General features: G+C 42.7%; 1 protein-coding gene and 1 pseudogene across 2 annotated transcripts in view; one reads left to right on the top strand and one right to left on the bottom strand.

The window, feature by feature from the left end:
• Positions 1 to 22,285, top strand: part of CGNL1 (cingulin like 1) — a 173,787-nt gene that overhangs the window by 63,641 nt on the left and 87,861 nt on the right. For both annotated transcript variants that reach the window (XM_070469233.1, XM_070469234.1), the window contains exons 5-8: positions 2,018 to 2,119; positions 3,217 to 3,365; positions 10,509 to 10,644; positions 18,553 to 18,765. In XM_070469233.1, the coding sequence (XP_070325334.1) occupies positions 2,018 to 2,119; positions 3,217 to 3,365; positions 10,509 to 10,644; positions 18,553 to 18,765 (600 nt within the window). The remainder of the gene's footprint in view (positions 1 to 2,017; positions 2,120 to 3,216; positions 3,366 to 10,508; positions 10,645 to 18,552; positions 18,766 to 22,285) is intronic.
• On the bottom strand, positions 4,285 to 4,721 carry LOC110145734 (BBSome-interacting protein 1-like; annotated as a pseudogene).

The following is a 22,285-nucleotide window of genomic DNA, read 5'->3' as shown; positions in this document are numbered from 1 at the left end:
AAAATGAAGCATTAGATGAAGAACCCTAGCGTTATAGTAGGCAAGTTTGAAAGGTAAGTATGAGTAGGCTTGTACACAAGTTCTCAAACTTCAGAGAATAAGAAATAAGAGAATCAAACTAGAGAATATGAAAGAGACTGATGGGCTGACCTCTGTGGGCTGAAGGGAGAGGAAGGAGTGCAGTGGGGCCAGAATTTTTTTTTTTTATTTTAAGAAACAGTGCTTGTTTATAATTTATTGTATTGGATTTGAGGTGGGACTTGGGGAGATTTTTTGGTTAAAGGAGTCGTTTCTTATTTAGTGAGCATCTACTAAATGTTGGACATACTTTGTGCCATGAAAGGAAGCAGGATTTATGAGGGAGGACTAAAATCTTGTCCCTCAATTCTGTGTCACCTTGACTTGGGCCCATTTCTTGCTTGGGCATCTTCCCTTTTCCCTTGTTGGGGAGGTATTCTGCAGTGGAAGGAAAGAGGAGATACCCAGAGGCAGGCAACAGGGAATATGTCCATAGTTTCTTTTTTAACTTTGGCAACATTTGAATGAAGAATATTTTAAGGCATCAACTATCCTTTTTCCTGTTCAGTATTCCCATGACTGCTGCTCTGGCATCAAATAAAAACATTTAAAAGTTGAATTGATTAATTTATTACATATAACTGTTTATAGTTACAGATTTATATATTATATACTTATTTTTAATATATTCTGTTATACATTGTATTGAATTTGTAATATATATAAGTTATATAAATGTACACGGGCACACAGTTCCCACTGGGGAATAGTGCCTACTTTGCTTGTAGGCAGGCTTTAGGAACTGAACAGTTTTTATAATTGGGTTAGAATTATTTTGCTGAAACTTTTACATAGAAATCATCACCATGACTGTTGCTTTTCATTTACCTGCATATTCTCTTGGAGAATGCATCCTTTGGCCTTGATGTTCAGATTGCCATTGTGGTCCCAGATGAAAGGTATCCCGCCTTAACTGGGGAAGTCGGGGTAGCCCTTCTGGAGTCAATAACTCTAGTGCTGTCTCAAAATATCTTAGAATTCTCCAAGACAAGGGGGAAAGGCAGGGCATTCTAGGTAGCGGGAACAGCACAAAAAAAACATAAAATATAAAGAGATGTGCCCTTGTCATGTTTAGGGGACTGGAGGTAGTTTAGTGTAGCTGGAGGAGGGAGCTAGGATGTGGGGACCAGGCACCAAATAGGAAGGACCTTGTTAATCATGTCAATTTCAGGCAGAAGGTGATAGGCTAACACTGATGGACTTTTAAATGGCCATGAGTGGTGTTGTGTTTGTAAAAATTCATTCCTTTGTAGCTTTTGGAGAGAGGTAAGATTAGAGGAAGGGAGACCAGTTAACAAGCTGCTCCTTCTTAATCAAGCCAGAGATAATGAGGTGAACTTAGGCCCTTAGACTTCTGGCTCCAGTCATAGTACTGTGACTGCTTAATTGTCCACATTTTTCTCCTCTCTGTGTTTCTCACTTATGAATCTGATTATTTGCTGGCAAAGGTTTTGGGATTTTATATTTTGGTGTCAGTTAAGTGGCTTCCTGCAAGAGAACCCTCTCCCTTAATAGAGTGAAACCATATTGGAAAGCAGAGAAGCAGGCAGTTTTTGTTTGGAAAAGAACAACCTACATTTTTTCTCCTTGGGTTAGGTTTGTATTTCTGAGATGGATTGTTCTCATTTTGCCTAAGAAAATAGGAGGACCTCTGTTTTTGTTGAGTGTTGGTTTCTGGTCTGCTTCCTAGGAGCAGATGAGGAAGTGCATCATTCTAGGTTCACGCGTGGCTCACACCTGGATTTGGGTGCATGAGAGCCAAGATACTGCCTTTTTCTGGTTTTCATTTCTGCTTTCCCCTCCCTTTTATTTGTAATTTTCTAACCACTTTGCTATAGGACTTTAGCCAGATCCTTTTGAGAGTGTCATCCTGTTAAATCTATGCAAGAAAAAGAAAAAAAGCACCTTGAGCATTTAATATCTTTGCAATTGATTGTAGGCTTCTAATTCTTCATCTGAAGTCAAAGATCTCTTGGAACAGAAGAACAAGTTGACCACAGAAGTGGCTGAACTTCAGACACAGCTTCAACTGGAAGTCAAGGTACCTGTGATTTTTCTTTGTACTATTTTTATTCTTTTCTATCTTGATTGATAGAGTATTTTAAGTACCTTGGGTTGCCCAAGTGAAATTAAAATAATTTTTTTCCCAAAAGAAACTTTCTTCCCATTACTGAGCAAATTCCCGTTTCCTAAAGACTTTTTTTTTTTTTTTGGTAAGTAACCAAAATCATGGCTGCATATGGTGACTGCAGCCATGAAATTAAATGACGCTTGCTCCTTGGAAGAAAAGCTTTGACCAACCTAGACAGTCTATTATAAAGCAGAGACATTACTTTACCAACAAAGGTCTGTCTAGTCAAAGCTATGGTTTTTCCAGTAGTCATGTATGGATGTGAGAGTTGGACCATAAAGAAAGCTGAGCACCGAAGAATTGATACCTTTGAACTGTGGTGCTGGAGAAGACTCTTGAGAGTCCCTTGGACTGCAAGGAGATTCAACCAGTCCATCCTAAAGGAAATCAGTCCTGAGTATTCATTAGAAGGACTGATGCTGAAGCTGAAACTCCAATACTTTGACCACCTGATGTGAAGAACTCATTGGCAAAGACCCTGATGCTGGGAAATATTGAAGGCGGGAGGAGAAGGGGACAACAGAGGATGAGATGGTTGGATGGCATCACCGACTTGATGGACATGAGTTTGAGCAGGCGCCTGGAGTTGGTGATGGACAGGGCAGCTGCAATCTATGGGGTCGCAGAGTTGGACACGACTGAACAGCTGAACTGAACCAAAGCATGTAGAGAATGTTGGCTTTGAGAGAGTAACAGAAATGCTGTTGGATTCAGACAGGCAAATTGGAAACCAAATGTATATAAAATGTCTGGACTAAGTAGTAGAAATAGCAGAATGTGATTAAGATGTGTTTGTGTTTTTCTTTTAGAAGTATTAGAATTCATTAAGGGTTTGGTATTCTTTCTAGTTGCGAACTCCTATGCCTTAATTGCGCAGTTCCATCAGGTTGTTTAATAATCTAAGTGCAGAGACATGGAGTTCATCAGAGAGTCCATCTGAGATTCAGGATTCAGTGGGGTGACATTAATGTACAGTGGAGGTGTTTTAACTCACACATTTGTTTTAGAATCAACAGAACATCAAAGAAGAGAGAGACAGGATGAAAGCAGACTTAGAAGTGTTGCAAAGCCAGCATGACAGCAAGGTGGAGGAGAGCACTGCGCTGCAGCGGCAGCTGGAGGAAAGTGAAGGGGCGCTCCGGAGACACCTGGAGGAGTAAGTGTGGGCCCAGAACCTGAGCCCTCCCAACCCCAGGCTCCTGAGCTGATGGAGCCAGATTCTTTCTGTCCATTTAATTCTCCGCAACCTTCCAGATCTTCACAGGGGCTGCTGAACCTGCCTTTTCGCCCTCTTACCCTTGTAAAATTGTAAAACCAATGACATGTAGACTGGTAAGCAGAATTTAAAAATTATTTGTGCACCTCAAAGGATGTTTTATAAAATTTCAGCCCTTAAAGTGGATCTCATGGCAGGTAAGTGAGCAGCTGGGAATCCTGAGTGTTGTATCTAGAGATAGTTTAAGAACCTGAGTCCAGTCTCTACAAAGCAATGTCACGTGACCTCCACAGTCTTATGGGTTCAGAGTTTTATCCTGGACGATGCTGGCTTTTGTGACCAGTGCTTTTTTTTTTTTTTTTTTTTGATTCTTTATTTGGAGTGCATTTATTTTAGATCTTTTAAAAAACTTATTTCCCACAGCAAATTTTAAGTCATATAAAAGAGCATATTTGAACCTAGTTAATTTAAACTTTGCTCTTGGCAAACTTTTAAAACAAGAGTACAGTAGTAAATAAATAAATAATTTTAATATTAATTATACTTGGGAAATACTTGCACACTTCCTTGTTTTTGATCTTATCTAGAACTTAATGAAATTTCTAAACGTATATACCTTTCATCATTAAGTTCTATTACCAAGTAATGCTTGTGTTATAAAAATTATTCTTCAAAAAAAATTATTCTTCAAAGACTCAAAGTTTTACATTTAGTCAGTGTGTGAGAAAATAGTAATTACTGATAATAGTTATCTAACGGAAAATCACATTTCTAACCTCTTTTGCAGAGCCTTATTACTCAGCAAGGCCTCAAGGTCCATACTGATTTAAACTGTCTATTACCAACTGCAGCAAACCAAGAATTATATTCAGAATTTACAAAGGTATTCCTAGGAACATACCCATTGCAGGACTAGCTACAGTCTTTTAGACATAAAACTTCCAAATTTATATTCATTTTATTTCATGGGCTCTTTCAAGTCCTTATTAATTTCCATTTTCAGGGTTTTGATTATGTTGATACCATTGTTCAGTGAGTTATTTTCTGTTGTTCCTTTTCTGTCATTTCCTTTTGGTGAATTGTATCCTGAGCTGCTTGCTGTATTTTCTCCAGTTTTGGCACAGTCATAAATCTTAATGGTAAAAAGTACGGGTTTACATAGCACCATTGTGGGTATATCTTCTACATACAACTGCCCTTGTTTTGGAAGAACTTCCCGGAACAGCAACTTCGTTTCTGCCATATCTGAAGTGTTGGATACAGTCTTGTCCTGAAAGTTCTCCTGGTCCTTTTTCCCCGCAGCTTTAGGTATCCAACCGGGTATTACGAAGATGACTGACAGGTGTTGACTCAAACCTACAGAAGGAAAGATGCTTCTCTTCCCTGAGGGCTCAGTTGTTGCCCAGGGCAACTGTGAGTCTGGGCGAAGGGCGTGACCAGTGCTTATAGTTCTTTTGCATCTTTAGAGAGAGAAAAGTCAAGCCCAAACGGCCCTGCCATTTTGTTGTATTAAAATCTGTGACAGTGGACATTTTATTCATTTCAAGAGATTTGAAAGAGAAAGATTAGTAATAGATCCACCACCGTTTTTTTCCCACTTGCTCTTGTTGCACAAGTTCCGCATCTTATCTAGAGTCTTATCTAGATGAAAACCTGTTCACATGTAGAAATCCATGAACAAAAAACCAGAGAGCCCAGAGTTATGTGATTGTTGGGATTCTAGCAGTGATTTAAGAACATACAAGTAAAATACTTGACCCAGTTGTGTGAGGAGATTGTCTAAATGAGTGTATGTCATGTAAACAAATGTGGCATATACAAAGGAATACTTAGAATACCTCATTGTGAGTGTTTTATATCTGATTAAATCTGTGTGAAATACAGAATGAACATGTATAACATGTGGGACGTCTGAATATGTGAGCTGCATCTCAATAAATTGTATTCCAATCTGAAAAAAATCTATGACAAAAGGACTTGAAATGAAGGTCTGAAATGAATGGTGCAGTGAAATCCACTGGCCATGACAGAAGCCTTATGTGAAAGGTTAAGCAGGAGGGAAATCTAGAGGGAAATTCAAGAACAATAGGACATTGTATCATAAAAGCATTTCATTACCTTTGCCATTTTTATGGTGTGGTGTGTGCTTTTAAAATATTCTTAGAGGTTAATTTCAGAAAAGAGGTTGAAAAGGAAAAAACCCTGAAATTTAGAGTGTAGTAGATGTATGGGTGTGAGAATTGGACTGCAAGGAAAGCTGAGCGCTGAAGAATTGATGCTTTTGAACTGTGGTGTTGGAGAAGACTCTTGAGAGTCCCTTGTACTGCAAGGAGATCCAACCAGTCCATCCTAAAGGAGATAGGTCCTGGGTGTTCATTGGAAGGACTGATGCTGAAGCTGAAACTCCAATACTTTGGCCACCTCATGCGAAGAGTTGACTCACTGGAAAAGACCCTGATGCTGGGAGGGATTGGGGGCAGGAGGAGAAGGGGATGACAGAGGATGAGATGGCTGGATGGCATCACTGAATCGATGGGCATGAGTTTGAGTAAACTCCGAGAGTTGGTGATGGACAGGGAGGCCTGGCGTGCTGCGATCCACAGGGTCGCAAAGAGTCAGACACGACTGAGCGACTGAACTGAACTGAAAGACTTTACTGTGTTGAGTGTCTCTTGAGGAGGTATGGGTCAGCACTGGACTGCGACAGGAGCAGGGGCTCTGGGTGCAGTAGACCTGGGTATGGCATAAGCCCTCTTAGAGGAGGTCGCCATTAACCCCACCATAGAGCCCCCAGAACTTACACAGGACTGGGGAAACACACTCTTGGAGGGCACAGACAGAACCTTGAGTGCACCAGGACCCAGGAGAAAGGAGCCAGTGACCCAACGAGAGACTGGCCCAGACTTGCCTGTGAGTGTCCAGGAATCTCTGGCAGAGGTGTGGGTCGGTGGTGGCCTGCTGCAGGGCTGGGGGCGCTGAGTGTAGCAGTGCCTGCATAGGAGCTTTTGAAGGAGGTTATCTTTATTACCTCCACCATTACCTTCATGACCTCCACCATAGTTTGGTTTCAGGTCAAATAGCAGGGAGGGAACACAGCCCCACCCATCAACAGAAAATTGGATTAAAGATTTTCTGAGCATGGCCCTGCGCATCAGAACAGGACCCAGTTTACCCCTCAGTCAGTCTCTCCCATCAGAAAGCTTCCATAAGCCTCTTATCCTTCTCCATCAGAGGGCAGACAGACTGAAAAACACAGTCACAGAAAGCTAACCAATCTGATCACATGGACTGCAGCCTTGTCTAACTCAGTGACACTATGAGCCATGCTTTGTAGGGCCACCCAAGAGAGATGGGTCATGGTGGAGAGTTCTAATAAAACATGCTCCACTGGAGAAGGGAATGGCAAAGCACTTCAGTATTCTTGCCTTGAGAATCCCATGAACAGTATGAAAAGGCAAAAAGATAGGACACTGGAAGATGAACTCCCCAGGTTGGTTAGGTGCCCATTATGCTACTGGAGATCAGTGGAGAAGCTACTCCAGAAAGAATGAAGAGATGGAGCCAAAGCAAAAACAACACCCAGTTGTGGATGTGACTGGAGATGGAAGTAGAGTCTAATGCTATAAAGAGCAATATTGCATAGGAACCTGGCATGTTAGGTTCATGAATTAAGACAAATTAGAAGTAGTCAAACAGGAGATGACAAGAGTGAACATCGACATTTTAGAAATCAGCGAACTAAAATGGATTGGAATGGGTGAATTTAACTCAGATGACCATTATATCTACTGCTATGGGCAAGAATCCCTTAGAAGAAATGGAGAAGCCATCATAGTCAGCAAGAGTCCAAAATGCAATACTTGGATGCAGTCTCAAAAATGACAGAATGATCTCTTCATTTCCATGGCAAACCATTCAGTATCACAGTAATCCAAGTATATGCCCCCAAGCAGTAATGCTGAAAAAGCTGAAGTTGAACGTTTCTATGAAGACCTACAAGACCTTCTAGAACTAACACCCACAAAGATGTCCTTTTCATTATAGGGGACTAGAAAGCAAAAGTAGGAAGTCCAGAAGTACCTGGAGTAACAGGCAAATTTGGCCTTGGTGTACAGAACAAAGCAGAGCAAAGGCTAGGAGAGTTTTGCCAAGAGAAGCACTGGTCATAGCAAACACCCTCTTCCAACAACACAAGAGAAGACTCTACATATGGACATCACCAGATGGTCAATACTGAAATCAGATTGATTATATTCCTTGCAGCCAAAGATGGAGAAGCTCTATACAGTCAGCAAAAACAAGACCGGGAGCTGACTGTGGCTCAAATCATGAACTCCTTATTGCAAAATTCAGACTTAAATTGAAGAAAGCAGGGAAAATCACTAGACCATTCAGGTATGACCTAAATCAAATTCCTTATGATTATACAGTAGAAGTGACAAATAAATTCAAGGGATTAGATCTGATAGAGTGCCTGAAGAACTATGAACAGAGGTTCGTGACATTGTATAGGAGCCAGGGATCAAGACCATCCCCAAGAAAAAGAAATGTAAAAAGGCAAAATGGCTGTCTGAGGAGGCCTTACAAATAGCTATGAAAAGAAGAGAAGTGAAAGGCAAAAGAGAAAAGGAAAGATATACCCATTTGAACGCAGAGTTCCAAAGAATAACAAGGAGAGATAAGAAAGCTTTCCTCAGTGACCAATGCAAAGAAATAGACGAAAACAATAAAATGGGAAAGACTACAGAGCTCTTCAAGAAAATTAGAGATACCAAGGGAAAATTTTATGCAAAGATGGGCTCAATAAAGGACAGAAATGGTATGGACCTAACAGAAGCAGGAGATATTAAGAAGAGGTGGCAAGAATACACAGAAGAACTCTACAAAAAAGATCTTCATGACCCAGATAATCACAATGGTGTGATCACTCACCTAGAGCCAAACATCCTAGAATGTGAAGTTGAGTGGGCCTTAGGAAGCATCACTATGAACAAAGCTAGTGGAGGTTATGGAGTTTCAGTTGAGCTCTTTCAAATCCTAAAAGATGACGCTGTGAAAGTTCTTCACTCAGCATGCCAACAAATTTGAAAAACTCAGCAGTGGCTATAGGACTGGAAAAGGTCAGTTTTCGTTCCAATTCCAAAGAAAGGCAATGCCAAAGAATGCTCAAACTACTGCACAATTGCACTCATCTCACATGCTAGCAAATTAATGTCAAAATTCTCCAAGCCAGGCTTCAACAGTATGTGAACCGTGAACTTCCAGATGTGCAAGCTGGATTTAGAAAAGGCAGAGGAACCAGAGATCAAATTGTCAACATCCGCTGGATCATCGAAAAAGCAAGAGAGTTACAAAAAAACACCTACTTCGGCTTTATTGACTATGCCAAAGCATTTATGTGAATCACAACAAACTGAAAAATTCTTAAAGAGATGGGAATACCAGACCACCTGACCTGCCTTCTGAGGAATCTGCATGCAAGTCAGGAAGCAATAGTTAGAACTGGACATGAAACAACAGACTGGTTCCAAATCGGGAAAGGAGTATGTCAAGGCTGTATATTGTTACCCTGCTTATTTAACTTATATGCAGAGTACATGATGAGAAATGCTGGACTGGATGAAGCACAAGCTGAAATCAAGATTGCCAGGAGAAATATCAGTAACCTCAGATATGCAGATGACACCACAACTTATGGCAGAAACAAAGAACTAAAGAGCCCCTTGATGAAAGTTAAAGAGGAGAGTGAGAAAGTAGGCTTAAAATTCAACATTCAGAAAACTAAGGTCATGTCATTCGGTCCCATCACTTCTTTTCTAATAGATGGGGAAACAGTGGAAACAATGAAAGACTTTACTTTCTTGGGCTCCAAAATCACTGCAGATGGTGACTGCCACCATGAAATTAAAAGACGCTTGCTCCTTGGAAGAAAAGTTATGACCAACTTAGACAGCATATTAAAAAGCAGAGACATTACTTTGCCAACTAAGGTCAGTCTAGTCAAAGCTATGGTTTTTCCAGTAGACATGTATGGATGTGAAAATTGGACTATAAAGAAAGATAAGCACCAAAAAAATTGATGCTTTTGAACTGTGGTGTTGAAGAAGACTCTTGAGAGTCCCTTGGACAGCAAGGAGATCTAACCAGTCCATTCTAAAGTAAATCAGTCCTGAATATTCATTGGAAGGACTGATGCTGAAGCTGAAACTCGAATACTTTGACCACCTGATGCGAAGAACTGACTCATTTGAAAAGACCCTGATGCTGGGAAAGATTGGAGGCGAGAGGAGAAGGGAATGGCAGAGGATGAGATGGTTGGATGGCATCACTGACTCAATGGATATGAGTTTGAGTAGGCTCCTGTAGTTGGTGATGGACAGGGAAGTCTGACGTGCTGCAGTCCATGGGGTTGCGAAGAGTTGGATTCAACTGAGTGACTGAACTGAAAGACTTTACAAAATAAAAAAGGTAGAATAGCTGTGAGTTTAATTTGGAACAGAGGTTGGCGAACTTTTTCTGTCAGATAGTAAATGTTTTAGAGTTTATGGACCATACCATATGAAATTGTTCATTTCTGCCATTGTATGGTGCAAATGACCATAAGCAATATATGAATGAGCATGGTTTTGTTCCAGTAAAACTTTATTTACAAAAGCAGGCAATGGGCCAGATTGGCCCACGGGCCATAATTTGCTGACTCTAGTGGTCTGGAGTACTGAGGGTGGGGTGGTACAGAGTCAGGTGGCTTTAGTGAAAACAGCTCTGTGGCCTAATTCCTTGTCTTCTCTGTCCAAGTTCTAGTATCATGTGGTCTCCTTTTGGGGAGGAAATGTCGCTGTATAACCTTTCCCATTACATTGGCTTGATTTCTCACTTGTCTTCTCTTTGGGCAGTTAGACTGCTGGCATAGTTCTTACCAGTGCCTTTCTGGTTTGTGATATTTTGTTCAGCACAGAACAGAGAATGGGAGGCTACTTGGGGACTTAGATGACTCTGCTTGACCATCTGAAGGTCTGAAAGCAGACTGGATGAAAATAAGCAGACACCAGGAGAGTGTCTCTCATGGGTTTCCTTTTCTGCCAGGCTGTTCCAGGTGAAGATGGAACGGGAGCAGCACCAGACTGAAATCAGAGATCTCCAGGACCAGCTCTCAGAAATGCATGATGAATTGGACAGTGCGAAACAATCTGAGGACAGGGAGAAGGGGGCTCTGATTGAGGTAAGCTGGGGCCAGGTGACAAGAGAGACCCTGTCTGTCTCGAGGGTATGGGATAGTTTGGGGCACTGGGAGCCATTGTCTGATGTGTGCTTGTTCTGCTTGTGAATATGGTTCCCTTTTGTGAGAACATCATATGGCAATAGTTTGTCTTATGAAAATTTTCAACCACATAGAAAGGTAGAAAGAATAATGTGTTAACTCATGTAGAGTCCCAGTCCAAACCCAACAGTTGTTAACATGTTTCCGTATTTACTCCATTTTTTCTTCTGTCCGTCCATTCAACTTTGTTTGTTTTTTAATTTTTTTTATTTATTTATTTTTCTGTTGTTTGTTTTTTAAAAATTCATCTCTCTATTCTTCTCGATGAACTTTTTCAAGGGAATTTACAGATAATACCACATTGCACCTGTAAGCTTTTCAGCATGCATTTAAATAGTTTATAATTTTCTTATAACCACAATACTATTATCATATTCCCCTTCATGGATCATAGCCTTGTCATGGTGAAGGGGCTTGCATAACTCAGTGAAGCTATGAGCCATGCCCTGCAGGGCCGCCTAAGATGGATGGATCAGAGTAAACAGTTCTGACAAATTGTCCACTGGAGAAGGAATGGCAACCCACTCCAGTATTCTTGCCTGGGAAATCCCGTGGACAGAGGAGCCTGGTGGGCTGCAGTCCATGGGGTCACAAAGAGTCGTATACGACTGAGTGACTTACACATGGTACACAGCAACTGTGATGTGAGCTTCAGTTTTGGTGATGTGTTTTCAGGCAGAGGCTAATAGTGAGAATCTCAGGAAAGGGAAACAGAGCACATCTTTTCTTAAAAATGTTCCTGGTGTTGCTGGCTTTCTGTTTTTTTGCCTTTCTTATAATGGGAGCTATATCTTCTACTGCTGCCTTTCTACAAGATAAGTTAGGACACAGTGAGCTTCTCTGTGCCAATGTGGGTTTCTCTCCCTCTGGAAAATTGTCCTCACTATTTTTATCAGTTTCCTTCGACATGTCAGTGACATTTGAAAAATGATCTATGGTTTTTATATCACAAATTAAATAGACCCCATCTCCTCATCACTTTCAGTTTATTCTTCATATCTTAATAAAAAGTGGTCGGGGGAATCTGATAACAGGTTATAGTTGTAGCCAACTTTTCCATTGGACTTGGCTTAGAATAGACTCTTAAACTCAGCGAACATTAAACACTTCTGCTTTTGAATGCTTGGAAAAGCTTGAAGGCTCTGTATTTTGTGAGGCTTGCATAATGCACAAGATTTTTCCGGAAATATCTTTTAATACTATACATTCTATTAAATGACGTTGGGTCTCTATATGGAGTCAGTATGAAAAGAGGATAGAATCATTATTTAAAAAAAAAAAGATTAAAGGAAAGACAGAAGAAAGGAAGACATAGTATAAAATACCTATTCTCTTAGGATAAGCCAGATATTAATAATTGACCAAGAATAGAATGACTTTGTTACTCTTAAGTAACCAACTGATGATTTTGAATTTCTTTTTTTATTTAAGATACAAAGATAATTATAGCTCAAGTAGTCATTTCTTTGACCCTGAGTATGTTTCCCTTGGTTTTGGTAGCGATGGGTAAAAATGAGACCTCTCTCTAAGCTTCATGACAGTGGGGTTCTCTAATTACTGAAGATCATCTCTGATGGGAGCTTATAGTGTTGACAGATGGGCCAACAGAATCCTATGGTGTTTTATCCCTGACATTTACCAAGATGCAAGTGCTTACATATGAGTAAAATATTCTGGTTATGAAATCCTGTTAGTTTAGGGGTAGACTGGTGCTCAGAAATAAAATCTCTAAAGTAAGTATAAGCTTATTTTGAAGTGATGTTACTGAATATTATACACAGTAAAGAAAATGATGATTCTCACCAGCTGTGTTACAATTTCTAGGCCATCTTTCTGTGGAAAAAATGACATAATTCTTTGTCAGCTATATGTTTTTTTGAGGGGAGGGCATACCATGTAGCATGTTGAGATCTTAGTTTCCTGACCAGGGGTCAAACCCGTGCTCCCTGCAGTGGAAGCAAGGAGTCCTAACCACTGGACTGTCATGGAATTCCCATTTCTTTTCTTTTTTTTTTTTTGTTTGATTTTTGGATTGTCAGCTGTAGTTTTGATATATGACCTTTACTTGTCTTTTCCATGAGCAAGGGCTTCTGTGGAAGCTTTTGTGCAAAGGGTCTAGATCAGTGTTTTTTTCCTGTTGACATGGAATACCTATGGGTAGGTGGTGTGTGAAGATGTTCTGTGGACTTGTGAGTGGCTACTCTGGATGTTCTGGTCTGTGTCTTTCTGTGCCCCTACTGTTAGGACAGCCTCTGGCTTGTTGCTGTTAACAGCCAGCTCCCAGAGCATGCTGCCTTTTCTTCTCAACTTTCCTTGTTGTCTTTTCAGGTTCTGGGCAAATTTCTTTGGTTCAGTTTAAAGAGGTAGACCTCCTAGTAGGCACTTCCAGTTGAATCCAGTACCCTTTTCATTTGCATCCGAGAGCCAGAGCACAGCCTCACTGCTTGCTCCTCAGCCTCTTGTGGGCGTATAGTTTTGTTGTCAGCCCTGCAGAGGCTGTTCGGTGAAGAGAACCAGCATTGTTATCCAATCTGGGTCTCATCTTGGCTCTATCACTTATATGCTGGGTGATCTTAGGCATGTTATTAATAGCATCTCAAAACTCCAGGTTTTTTTTAAATAAATGAGAACAGTAGTATTCATCTATGATTTTTAGAAGTGCTTAGCATAATTCTTACTATGTAGTTAGTACCAAATAGTCAGTCTTTTTAGCTTAACCCCTCTACTCCTTCCCATCCACCCCCAAATATACATCCATACTAGGTCTTTATCTCTTGTGGCTTCGTGTGAAGCTAGCCTAGATGTGTATAGGTTTTGAAGGTGCTGATTCTGCATACCCAGAGTTTTCCTTTGTTTTCTTTGATGGGAGTCTGCAGACTGGCATGTGCATCTCTGGTGGATGTTTGCATATATTTTGAGGTTTATATGTTTTACTCTTGCATCCTTGGTGGCTCAGTGGTAAAGAATTCGCCTGCCAGTGCAGGAGACACGGGTTTGATCCCTGGGTCTGGGAGATTCCCTGGAGAAGGAAATAGCAACCCACTCCAGTATTCTTGGCCTGGGAAATCCCACGGACAGAGGAGGCTGGCAGGCTACAGTCCTTGGGGTCGCAAAGAATCAGACACGACTGAGTGATTAGAAAGCAGCAATATGTTTTCTCTCACTTCTTTGGCTTGATATAATTGACAGTAAAGCCTCAGAGGTGATGAAGTTTTTGAAATCTCTCGGTGCCTTTTGGTCTCTACCCTGGAAAACTTCAAGTGCTTCTCAGTGATACGGTGAGGTGTAATCTGATTGGATTTGTACAGCAGAGTCCATTTAAGCAGCAGCCCCAGTCACAGATAACAGCATGTTGGTGTAGAATGGACCATAAAAACTTAAGTTTCTTGACATGCATTGGTGGCAGTACACAAAAGGCAACATGAAACACAGATATATCCTGGAAAAGATAAGTGTGGGAAGAGGAACTGCGTTATCGTCAAAACAATTGAGAAATGTGTGAGAGTAAGAGCAGGAAACAGGAGTAGACTCACAAGGCCTGCTGTGAAGAAGCTGGCAGGAGGCTCCAGGAAGACCTAGAGGGGTTGCCAATAGCAACAGGGATGTGGGGAGGGTGTTTCTAATAGCCCTGAACTGGACAGTTTGATAAATAGCAGAATGGGATATATTTTCATAAAATTTGCTTATGTGTTTTGTGTTTGGTGCTTTGGAAGAGTCAGAGTTGCTCTAGTTACCTGGATGATTCTCTGGAAGTTTCTTCTGAGCTTATTAATGCCTGCCAGCTCGATTCTTGAGGAACTAAGTCTTAGTCTGTGCAGTGCAGCTCCACCCTGGAATTGCAGAGGCTCCCCTGGTTTAATGGGGCTTCCCTGGTAGCTCAGCTGGTAAAGAATCTGCCTGAAATGCAGGAGACCCTGGTTCAATTCCAAGGTTGAGAAGATCTGCTGGAGAAGGGATAGGATACCCACCCCAGTATTCTGGCCTGGAGAATTCCTTGGGGTTGCAAAGAGTCAGACACAACTGAGCGATTTTCACTTTCCCCTGATTTAATGTATGTATGTGCCCTAGAGCAATGGTCCCCAACCTTTTTCATGACTGGTTTTGTGGAAGACAGTTTTTCCACAGACCAGGGCAGGGTAGGGGGGTTGATTCAAGTGCATTACATTTACTGTGCACTTTATTTCTATTACAGTTGTTACTTTGTGATATAATTTATAATAATTGTATTTCTATTACAGTTGTTACTTTGTGGTATAATTTATAATAGTTGTACAACTCACCATAATGCAGTATCAGTGGGAGCCCTGAGGTCGTTTTCCTGCAACTAGATGGTCCCATCTGAGAGTTTTGATATGAGTCTGCAAGCACTAGATTTATTACAGTCTCTGTGCAGTCAAACTTCTCTGCTAATAATGTGTATTTGCAGCTGCTCCCCAGTGCTAGCATCACCGCCTCAGCTCCAACTCAGATCACCAGGCATTAGATTCTCATAGGGAGTGCACAACCTAGATCCCTCACATGCACAGTTTACAGTAGGGTTCGTGTTCCTATGAGAATCTAATGCCACTGCTGATCTGACAGGAGGCGGAGCTGAGGTCATAATGCGAGTGATGGGGAGCAGCTGTAAATACAAATGAAGCTTTTCCCATTGCTCACCTCCTCCTGCTGTGCAGCCTGCTTCCTAACAGGCCCCAGACCAGCATCAGTCTGTGACCTGGGGGTTGGAGACCCCTGCCCTAGAGCAAAGAAAGGAAATTCCATTGTCAGTTTTTCTTAAATTGATACTAATAGTGTCACCCCCTCATCAGTGACCCACATCTTAAATGCAAAATATTTTTCTCTCTTGAGACCTCAGTTCTCAGGTGCCAGCTCTTCCTTTAGTTCTACAGGAGCTCTGAGAGGACAGGATGTGTATTTACTCATGAACTACCAGTAAAAGAATGGATGAGTTTAGAATTCTGACATTTCCAGTCTCTTGCTATACTGCCCATTCTAATATATGCCCAGAACAGGCCTGCTCCCAGCTATCACTGATCCATGCATCAAAAATATAAATCAGATCTGTTTTCAAGAAGTTGGTAATCTTGTGAGTGAAAGTGAAAGTCACTCAATTGTGTCCGACTCTCTGCAACCCCACGGACTGTACAGTCCATGGAATTCTCCAGGCCAGAATACTGAAGTGAGTAGCCTTTCCCTTCTCCAGGGGATCTTCCTGACCCAGGAATTGAACCAGGGTCTCCTGCATTATGGGTGGATTCTTTACCAGCTAAGCCACCAGGGAAGCCCAAGAATATTGGAGTGGGTAGCCCATCCCTTCTCCAGCGGATCTTCCTCACCCAGGAATCAAACTGGGGTCTCCTGAACTGCAGGCGGATTCTTCACCAGCTGAGAGAGATAAGCAAATAGCATCTAGACACAAGGACTGCAAGGTAGAAGTATTAAGTACTGTGAGAAGCACAGCTAAAGTGAGGTTGGGTATTCAGGAAGAGGATTCAAGGAAGACTTCTTGGAGTAGGTCGTGCAGTATCTGAGTCTTGAGAGGTTTTCTGAAGGAGACAGATGGGACCAAGAGGGGTGAAGGATGCCCCTGACAGAAGATACCTTGTAGGTGATGGCATAGACTGCAGATGAGAAACTGGAGGTGGGGGAGCCGTTGGGTAGCTCGTGCAGACCACCTGGGCCAGAGGTGAGGAGAGCCTAACCCTGGAGAGGGGGGAAAGGATCTAAGATGTTACAGAACTATTTAGTCATGAGGGGCAAAGATGAGAGGGACCAAGGTTGTTGCCAAGCTCCCGAGCCTGTGAGCTCCTGAGCAGGTGCAGTTGTCCCCGAGAGTAATGAACAAAGGAAGAGGAGAGGAAGGGACCTGATGAATTCACTGAGAAACATAAGCCTCCTGAATCCTAGGTGCCTGAGGGACATCCAGATGGCTGAGTCTTGCAGGTCTGAACTCAGATAAGAGTTGGAGGTAAAGGTTTGGGAGTTATTTATGTAGAATTAATAGTTGGAAAACAAAACTAGGTGAACTTGCCAAAAAAGAGTGAAGAATGTGAAGTCACATTCTTGGGGATCATCTTAGCTTTTTAGGAAGAGGGAGGGAAAAGCCAGAAAAGATTGTCACAGAAAAAGTGGCCCAAGGGAAGAAAACAGGAGCGTGTAGTATCTTTGAACTGCAGGGGAAAGAGAATTCTAAGGGTACGGGTGCAGAGGATCACAGCTTGTGTGTATGCGCAGTTGCTTAGTCACGTCTGATTCTTTGTGGCCCCATGAACTGTGGCCTTCCAGGTTCCTCTGTCCTTGGGATTTTCCTGCAAGAATACAGGAGTGGGTTGCCATTTCCTCCTCCAGGGATCTTCCTAATCCAGGGACTGAACCTGCATCTCCTGCATTGGCAGGCGGGTTCGTTACTACCGAGCCAGCTGGGAAGCCCCAAAGAGGATCAAAGGAGCATAAAGAAAAGTGAAGACTGAGCAAAGGCCTTTGGATGTCGCGGTGAAGAGGCCAACCTTGGAGGGAACAGTGGCAGTATAGTAGGAGCAAAAGCCATTTGCAAGAGATTAGGATGATCAAGAAGTACACACAGTGAACAGAAATTATACTTTCAAAAGTTTGGTGGAAAGCTTGGTTTTTTGTGTGTGTATTTTTTTTGTTTTTTGCCCTTGCCTGAGAGGATTCTTGTCCCCTGAGGAAAAGGACATAGATTCAAGGAAACAGAAAGGAACAAAATGACAGGGGGGAAAAAAAAAAAAGATGACTGATCAGTAAAGACTTGGAGCAGGCTGGTGAGGAGGAAGCTGGCTGTCCGTGAAGTGGCTTGGGGTGGGGAGGAGGCCTGGCATGAGCAGCTGGGTGGTCAAGCCCAGGTCCTGGCTGAGTGCACAGTAGGGGCGTCTGTGGGGCAGGGGGAGCCTCAGCCTGAGGGTTGCTGAGCAGGTCTGACAAGGAATGGTGCCCTGAGAGGAATGCCCAGCTTAGGCAGGACACAATTGTGTTGAGGTGATGCCACTGGTAGTGGAACTTGCTGCCCCAGTTTGGTGACTTTGCTCGTGATCAGTGAGGTTATGAGGCAGGGAAGGTGGAGAATGTGTGACTATTATTCCTGCTCAGAATGGAGCAGAGGCATCCCGAGGACTTGGGCTGTGGGATCAGGGTTCTGGGGGTGAAGTAAGAGAGGCCAGCAAGTCAGCATCTGGTCCCCTCCTCCCCTGCCAACGAAGCAACAGCTCATGAAGGCCACTAGCAGGGACTGCAGACCATTGCACTGAAGTGAAAATGAAAGTGAAGTTGCTCAGTCTTGTCCGACTCTTAGTGACCCCGTGGACTGTAGCCTACCAGGCTCCTCCGTCCATGGGATTCTCCAGGCAAGAATACTGGAGTGGGTTTGCCATTTCCTCCTCCAGGGTATCTTTCCAACCCAGGGATTGAACGCGGGTCTCCTGCATTGCAGGCAGATGCTTTAGCCTCTGAGCCACCAGGGAAGCAGGGACCGCAGACCATTGCACTGAAGTGAAGTGAGATGGAAAACACAGACCTGGCACCTCAGAGCATCGAGAATAAAACCAGTTTCCCTTTTCTACCTCAAATTAGATCTCAGGAAAGCTAAGATAGTGGAGTCAAGGGATACGGTGGCTTGTGAGAAGGGGAAGAGAAAGAGAGGATGGGGGCTCAGCCAGTATGTAGCGTGCGGGAGAGAGAATAGGGAGGTCTGGTGAGGGTGTGACCCTGAGTGTGGGGGCCGAGGTGGAGGCGCAGGGCGGCTCAACAGAACGCTTGTATCCTCACCTCCCTGCTCGTGTGTTCTCTCTGCAGGAGCTCCTGCAGGCAAAGCAGGACCTTCAGCATCTGCTCATCGCCAAAGAGGAGCAGGAAGACCTCTTGAGGAAGCGGGAGCGTGAACTCACTGCGCTGAAGGGAGCCCTGAAGGAAGAGGTTTCCAGCCATGACCGGGAGATGGACAAGCTGAAGGAGCAGTATGACGCCGAGCTGCTGGCCCTGCGGGAGAGCGTGGAGGAGGCCACTAAGGTGAGTGCTGGCCAGAGGGGGCAGGCAGGGCACAGGGGAGGCCCAGGACCCCCTCGCCCAAACCTGTGTCCGTTGTTTGCCTTCCTTTTCATGACAGAGTGAAACTCAGTTTCATCCCATCATTGATCCAGAAAGTGAAAAGTGAAAGTGTTGGTCACTCAGTCATGTCTGACTCTCTGCAGCTCCATGGACTGTAGCCCACCAGGCTCCTCTGTCTATGGGATTCTCCAGGCAAGAATACTGGAGTGGGTAGCCATTCTCTTCTCCAGGGGGTCTTCCTGACCCAGGGATTGAACCTGGATTCTCCTGCACTGCAGGCAGATTCTTTACCATCTGAGCCACCAGGGAAGTCCTGTTGATCCGGACCTTGTTCACAACAGTAAACTCAGCAGTTATGCTGTTGACCACCTCAAGTCCATAAACGTAAAAAATTTAAGGACACTGTTTAAAACCTCTGGTACGTGGTGAGATTTAGAGGCCCAGAAATGACCCCTTCCAGGATTCCTAGGGCATTGCTGTCTTTGCTGATGGGGCAGGATTGCAGACAGGATGTTTCTGGCATCTTTCCCCCCTGTTCCGCTCTGTTCTTTCTGACTTGTGAAGCCTTTTGTTAGACGATTCAAGTTCTTTTCTCAGCACAGTTGCAAGAGGGTTAATGAGCTGAATTGCCCAAACCTTTGCAAGATAATTTTTCTCTTAATTGAATTCTTGGCTCCTGCAAATGGATTCTAAATTATTTTGAGGTCTTTGGTGTGGGCCTTGAGTTGGCTGATTATGAAAAGGGGGAAATGAAGGGGAAAATGTTTTGAAATGTCATGCCATCTTTAGGGAAAGAGAGGAATTACACAGTGTAAATTTTTTATGTTCTCTGCCATATATAGGTTAAAGATGATGAAGAAAGAAGGCTTGATATTGTTTATTCTGTGAGGACTACAGTAACAGCTCAGAGCTGGTCAGTCCTCTCTCCCCTACACTCCATAGTGATTCACTGATTTTCAGTTACAGCACAGTAATTGCAGATGACAAGAAGTGAAAAATGGATTTGGTTCTATAACAGTAAAAATGTTTGGGAAAAATAGTCGGTTTGGGTTTATTATAACTGAGGTAGTTTAAGAAAAAAAGCCTCTTGTTCATTTGCCTATCTTAACTTTTTTGAGATTTGGTTTCGTTTGAGGGAGAAAAGTGAAACTCATTTAATTTTCAGTGCTTTGCAGGGACATATCTGTTTTTTCCATCTCATTTTCTTTCTGTGCAGCAGCCTTGTGTCCTTACTCTTGGCCTGTATGTGCTGTTGCTTCTTGGGGAACACGCCAACAGGCTGCTGAGTAAAATAATTTTCCTTTGGACCCATCACATCTTTATTATCTTCAGACCTTACATCAAAGCTTGAGTTAACATGGTTTATTCATTGAAGGGTAGTTGAGGATGATATTTGGCAGGTTTGCAGTGTTTTGACTCTAAGGAGAATTGAACTTACAGCACACATAGGATGCAGGAGACTTTATTGGAAGCTTCTAGGTCCTTCGCTGTCACATGTTATAAGCAGGGAAGGGAATGATGGTAGGTGAGGAAGTATCTTTGTTGTATGGGAATGAGATAATCTGTAAAGATTTAGGCTCCTGACTTTTAAGCATTGCTTCACATTAGACAAAAAAGGATCACACAGACCAAATACAAGTCATCTGCAGGTTGACAGTGTGTGACTTTTGTCCTCTTGTCCGTGTCCCTCGCGCAGTGTCTGATGCATGATCACATCTCTGCAGTGTCTGATGAGTGAAAGTGGAGGATCAGTTCCTCTCTTAACTGGATTTTCAGTCCCTAGTGTGTGGTTTCGGTTAAATTTTCTCCAGTGATGATGTGGGAAATCTTTTAGGAAACTGCTGTTTCTCTGTGAATTTCTCTGCCTTGCTTTTGCATTTCCCTTTGGTTTCTTAAAGAGGATCATGATTGTGTTTTTACACCTCATTAGCTTTTGCTTCTGAAGGTGTTTGCTGAACAAATGTGGCAAATGTGGCTGAACAAAAAAGGATCATATTTAATGGAAAAAAAATTAGCACTGTAATGGACAGATGCTGCCTTTTTGTTACATTATGTATATGTGGGTACTATATAATAGAAATCTAGTAGTGTTATATTAACTACTTGGAAGAGAGAGCATTAAATATGATTTTTTAATTTTGTAAAGTGTTACTTAAATTTATATACCAGCCTTTAGACTTTCCTGTCTTGAGAGGGACTCATCCACTACTGTGATTAAAAGCTGACATTTTGTTAAGGAAGTGTATTATTTTAGAAGGTTTATTTCCTTGGTAAGCCTTAGGAGGCAGCCCAACCTCTTGGTATCAGTTTTTTAAATTTTTGCCACTACCCCAGGGCCAAAAATTCATAAAGTGCTATTTTATCACTGTCAGATAGCAAATACTTCATCCTCGCTGGAGCTTGAGCACTAAAAGTTTTAAATTGTTAGAACATTTGGTGAAAACCATCACATTATATTAAGGATGTTTTAGAGGTATTCCAAACAGATACTCTGTAAAAGTGGTTTTCGTAGACCCAGAGAGCAGATTGATTGCTCAACAGAAGAGAATTCATGAGCTCCCTGGTGCTGGGGGCTTTGGAGGGTGGGGAGGATGTCCTTGTACAGCAGATGAACATGGTTGGGGGCATTTGGTAAGCTGCTTCAGTTATCTCCCCACAGAAGAGGGGGGGGGTCTTCACGTTGTTAGAGGATTCTATCATGGAGTCTTTAAAAGGACTGTTGAGGAATTTTACATGTTGTTTCATAGCATACTTCTATTTTTAATGTTGTGTTCTTTTATACTCTTTTACACTGTTTCCAGTTTTGAAAAGGAAATGTCCTCTTTCTCCTTGAGTTTGTGGCAGTGGCTGGGATCCACATGCAGAAATGGACAGGCAGTGTGTGACTGTCATCTAGGAGTGAAATGAAGACTCTCCATAGCTGTTAGCATCTTATTTTAATCCTTACCGTCTTCTTGTTCCCAGTTCTTGAGCAAAAGAGAAGTGTAGTCAATGGTCAGTGTTTTCAGATTTCTCAGAGACTAGACTCAGGTCAAATTCCAGCTCCTCTACCAGCTTCCCTGATTGCTTCTTGGACCTTAAGAGTTTCTGGGGGCCTGGTATTGCCAGTTACAGAATTGGAAAGAGTAAATGCCCTAAATGAAGTAGAAATGAAGAGCCATAGGAGATGGCTTGTGTTGGTGGCAACCAGGAAAGATTTCATGGAGGGGGCTGTGAGCGGTGAGGGGTATTTGGACGTGTGAGCATGGAGGCTGAGGACACTGGGGAACCAAGTACAGCATAAGGAACACCTTGTTAGGTGGGAACGTGCGATGTGTGTCTGGGTTGGAGCCTTGTGGAGCAAGAGAAGTTGAGGTGAAGTGGAGCGAAAGTGTTTGTCGTTAAGTCATGTCCACCTCTTGGCGGTCCTATGGACTGTAGTCCACCAGGCTCCTCTGACCATGGGATTTTCCAGGCAAGAATACTGGAGTGGGTTATTACT

Source organism: Odocoileus virginianus, chromosome 6 (assembly GCF_023699985.2).
Source record: "Odocoileus virginianus isolate 20LAN1187 ecotype Illinois chromosome 6, Ovbor_1.2, whole genome shotgun sequence".
Lineage (NCBI taxonomy): Eukaryota > Metazoa > Chordata > Mammalia > Artiodactyla > Cervidae > Odocoileus > Odocoileus virginianus.
Note: the sequence above shows the minus strand (reverse complement) of the source record. Positions and strands in the feature narration are given on the sequence as shown.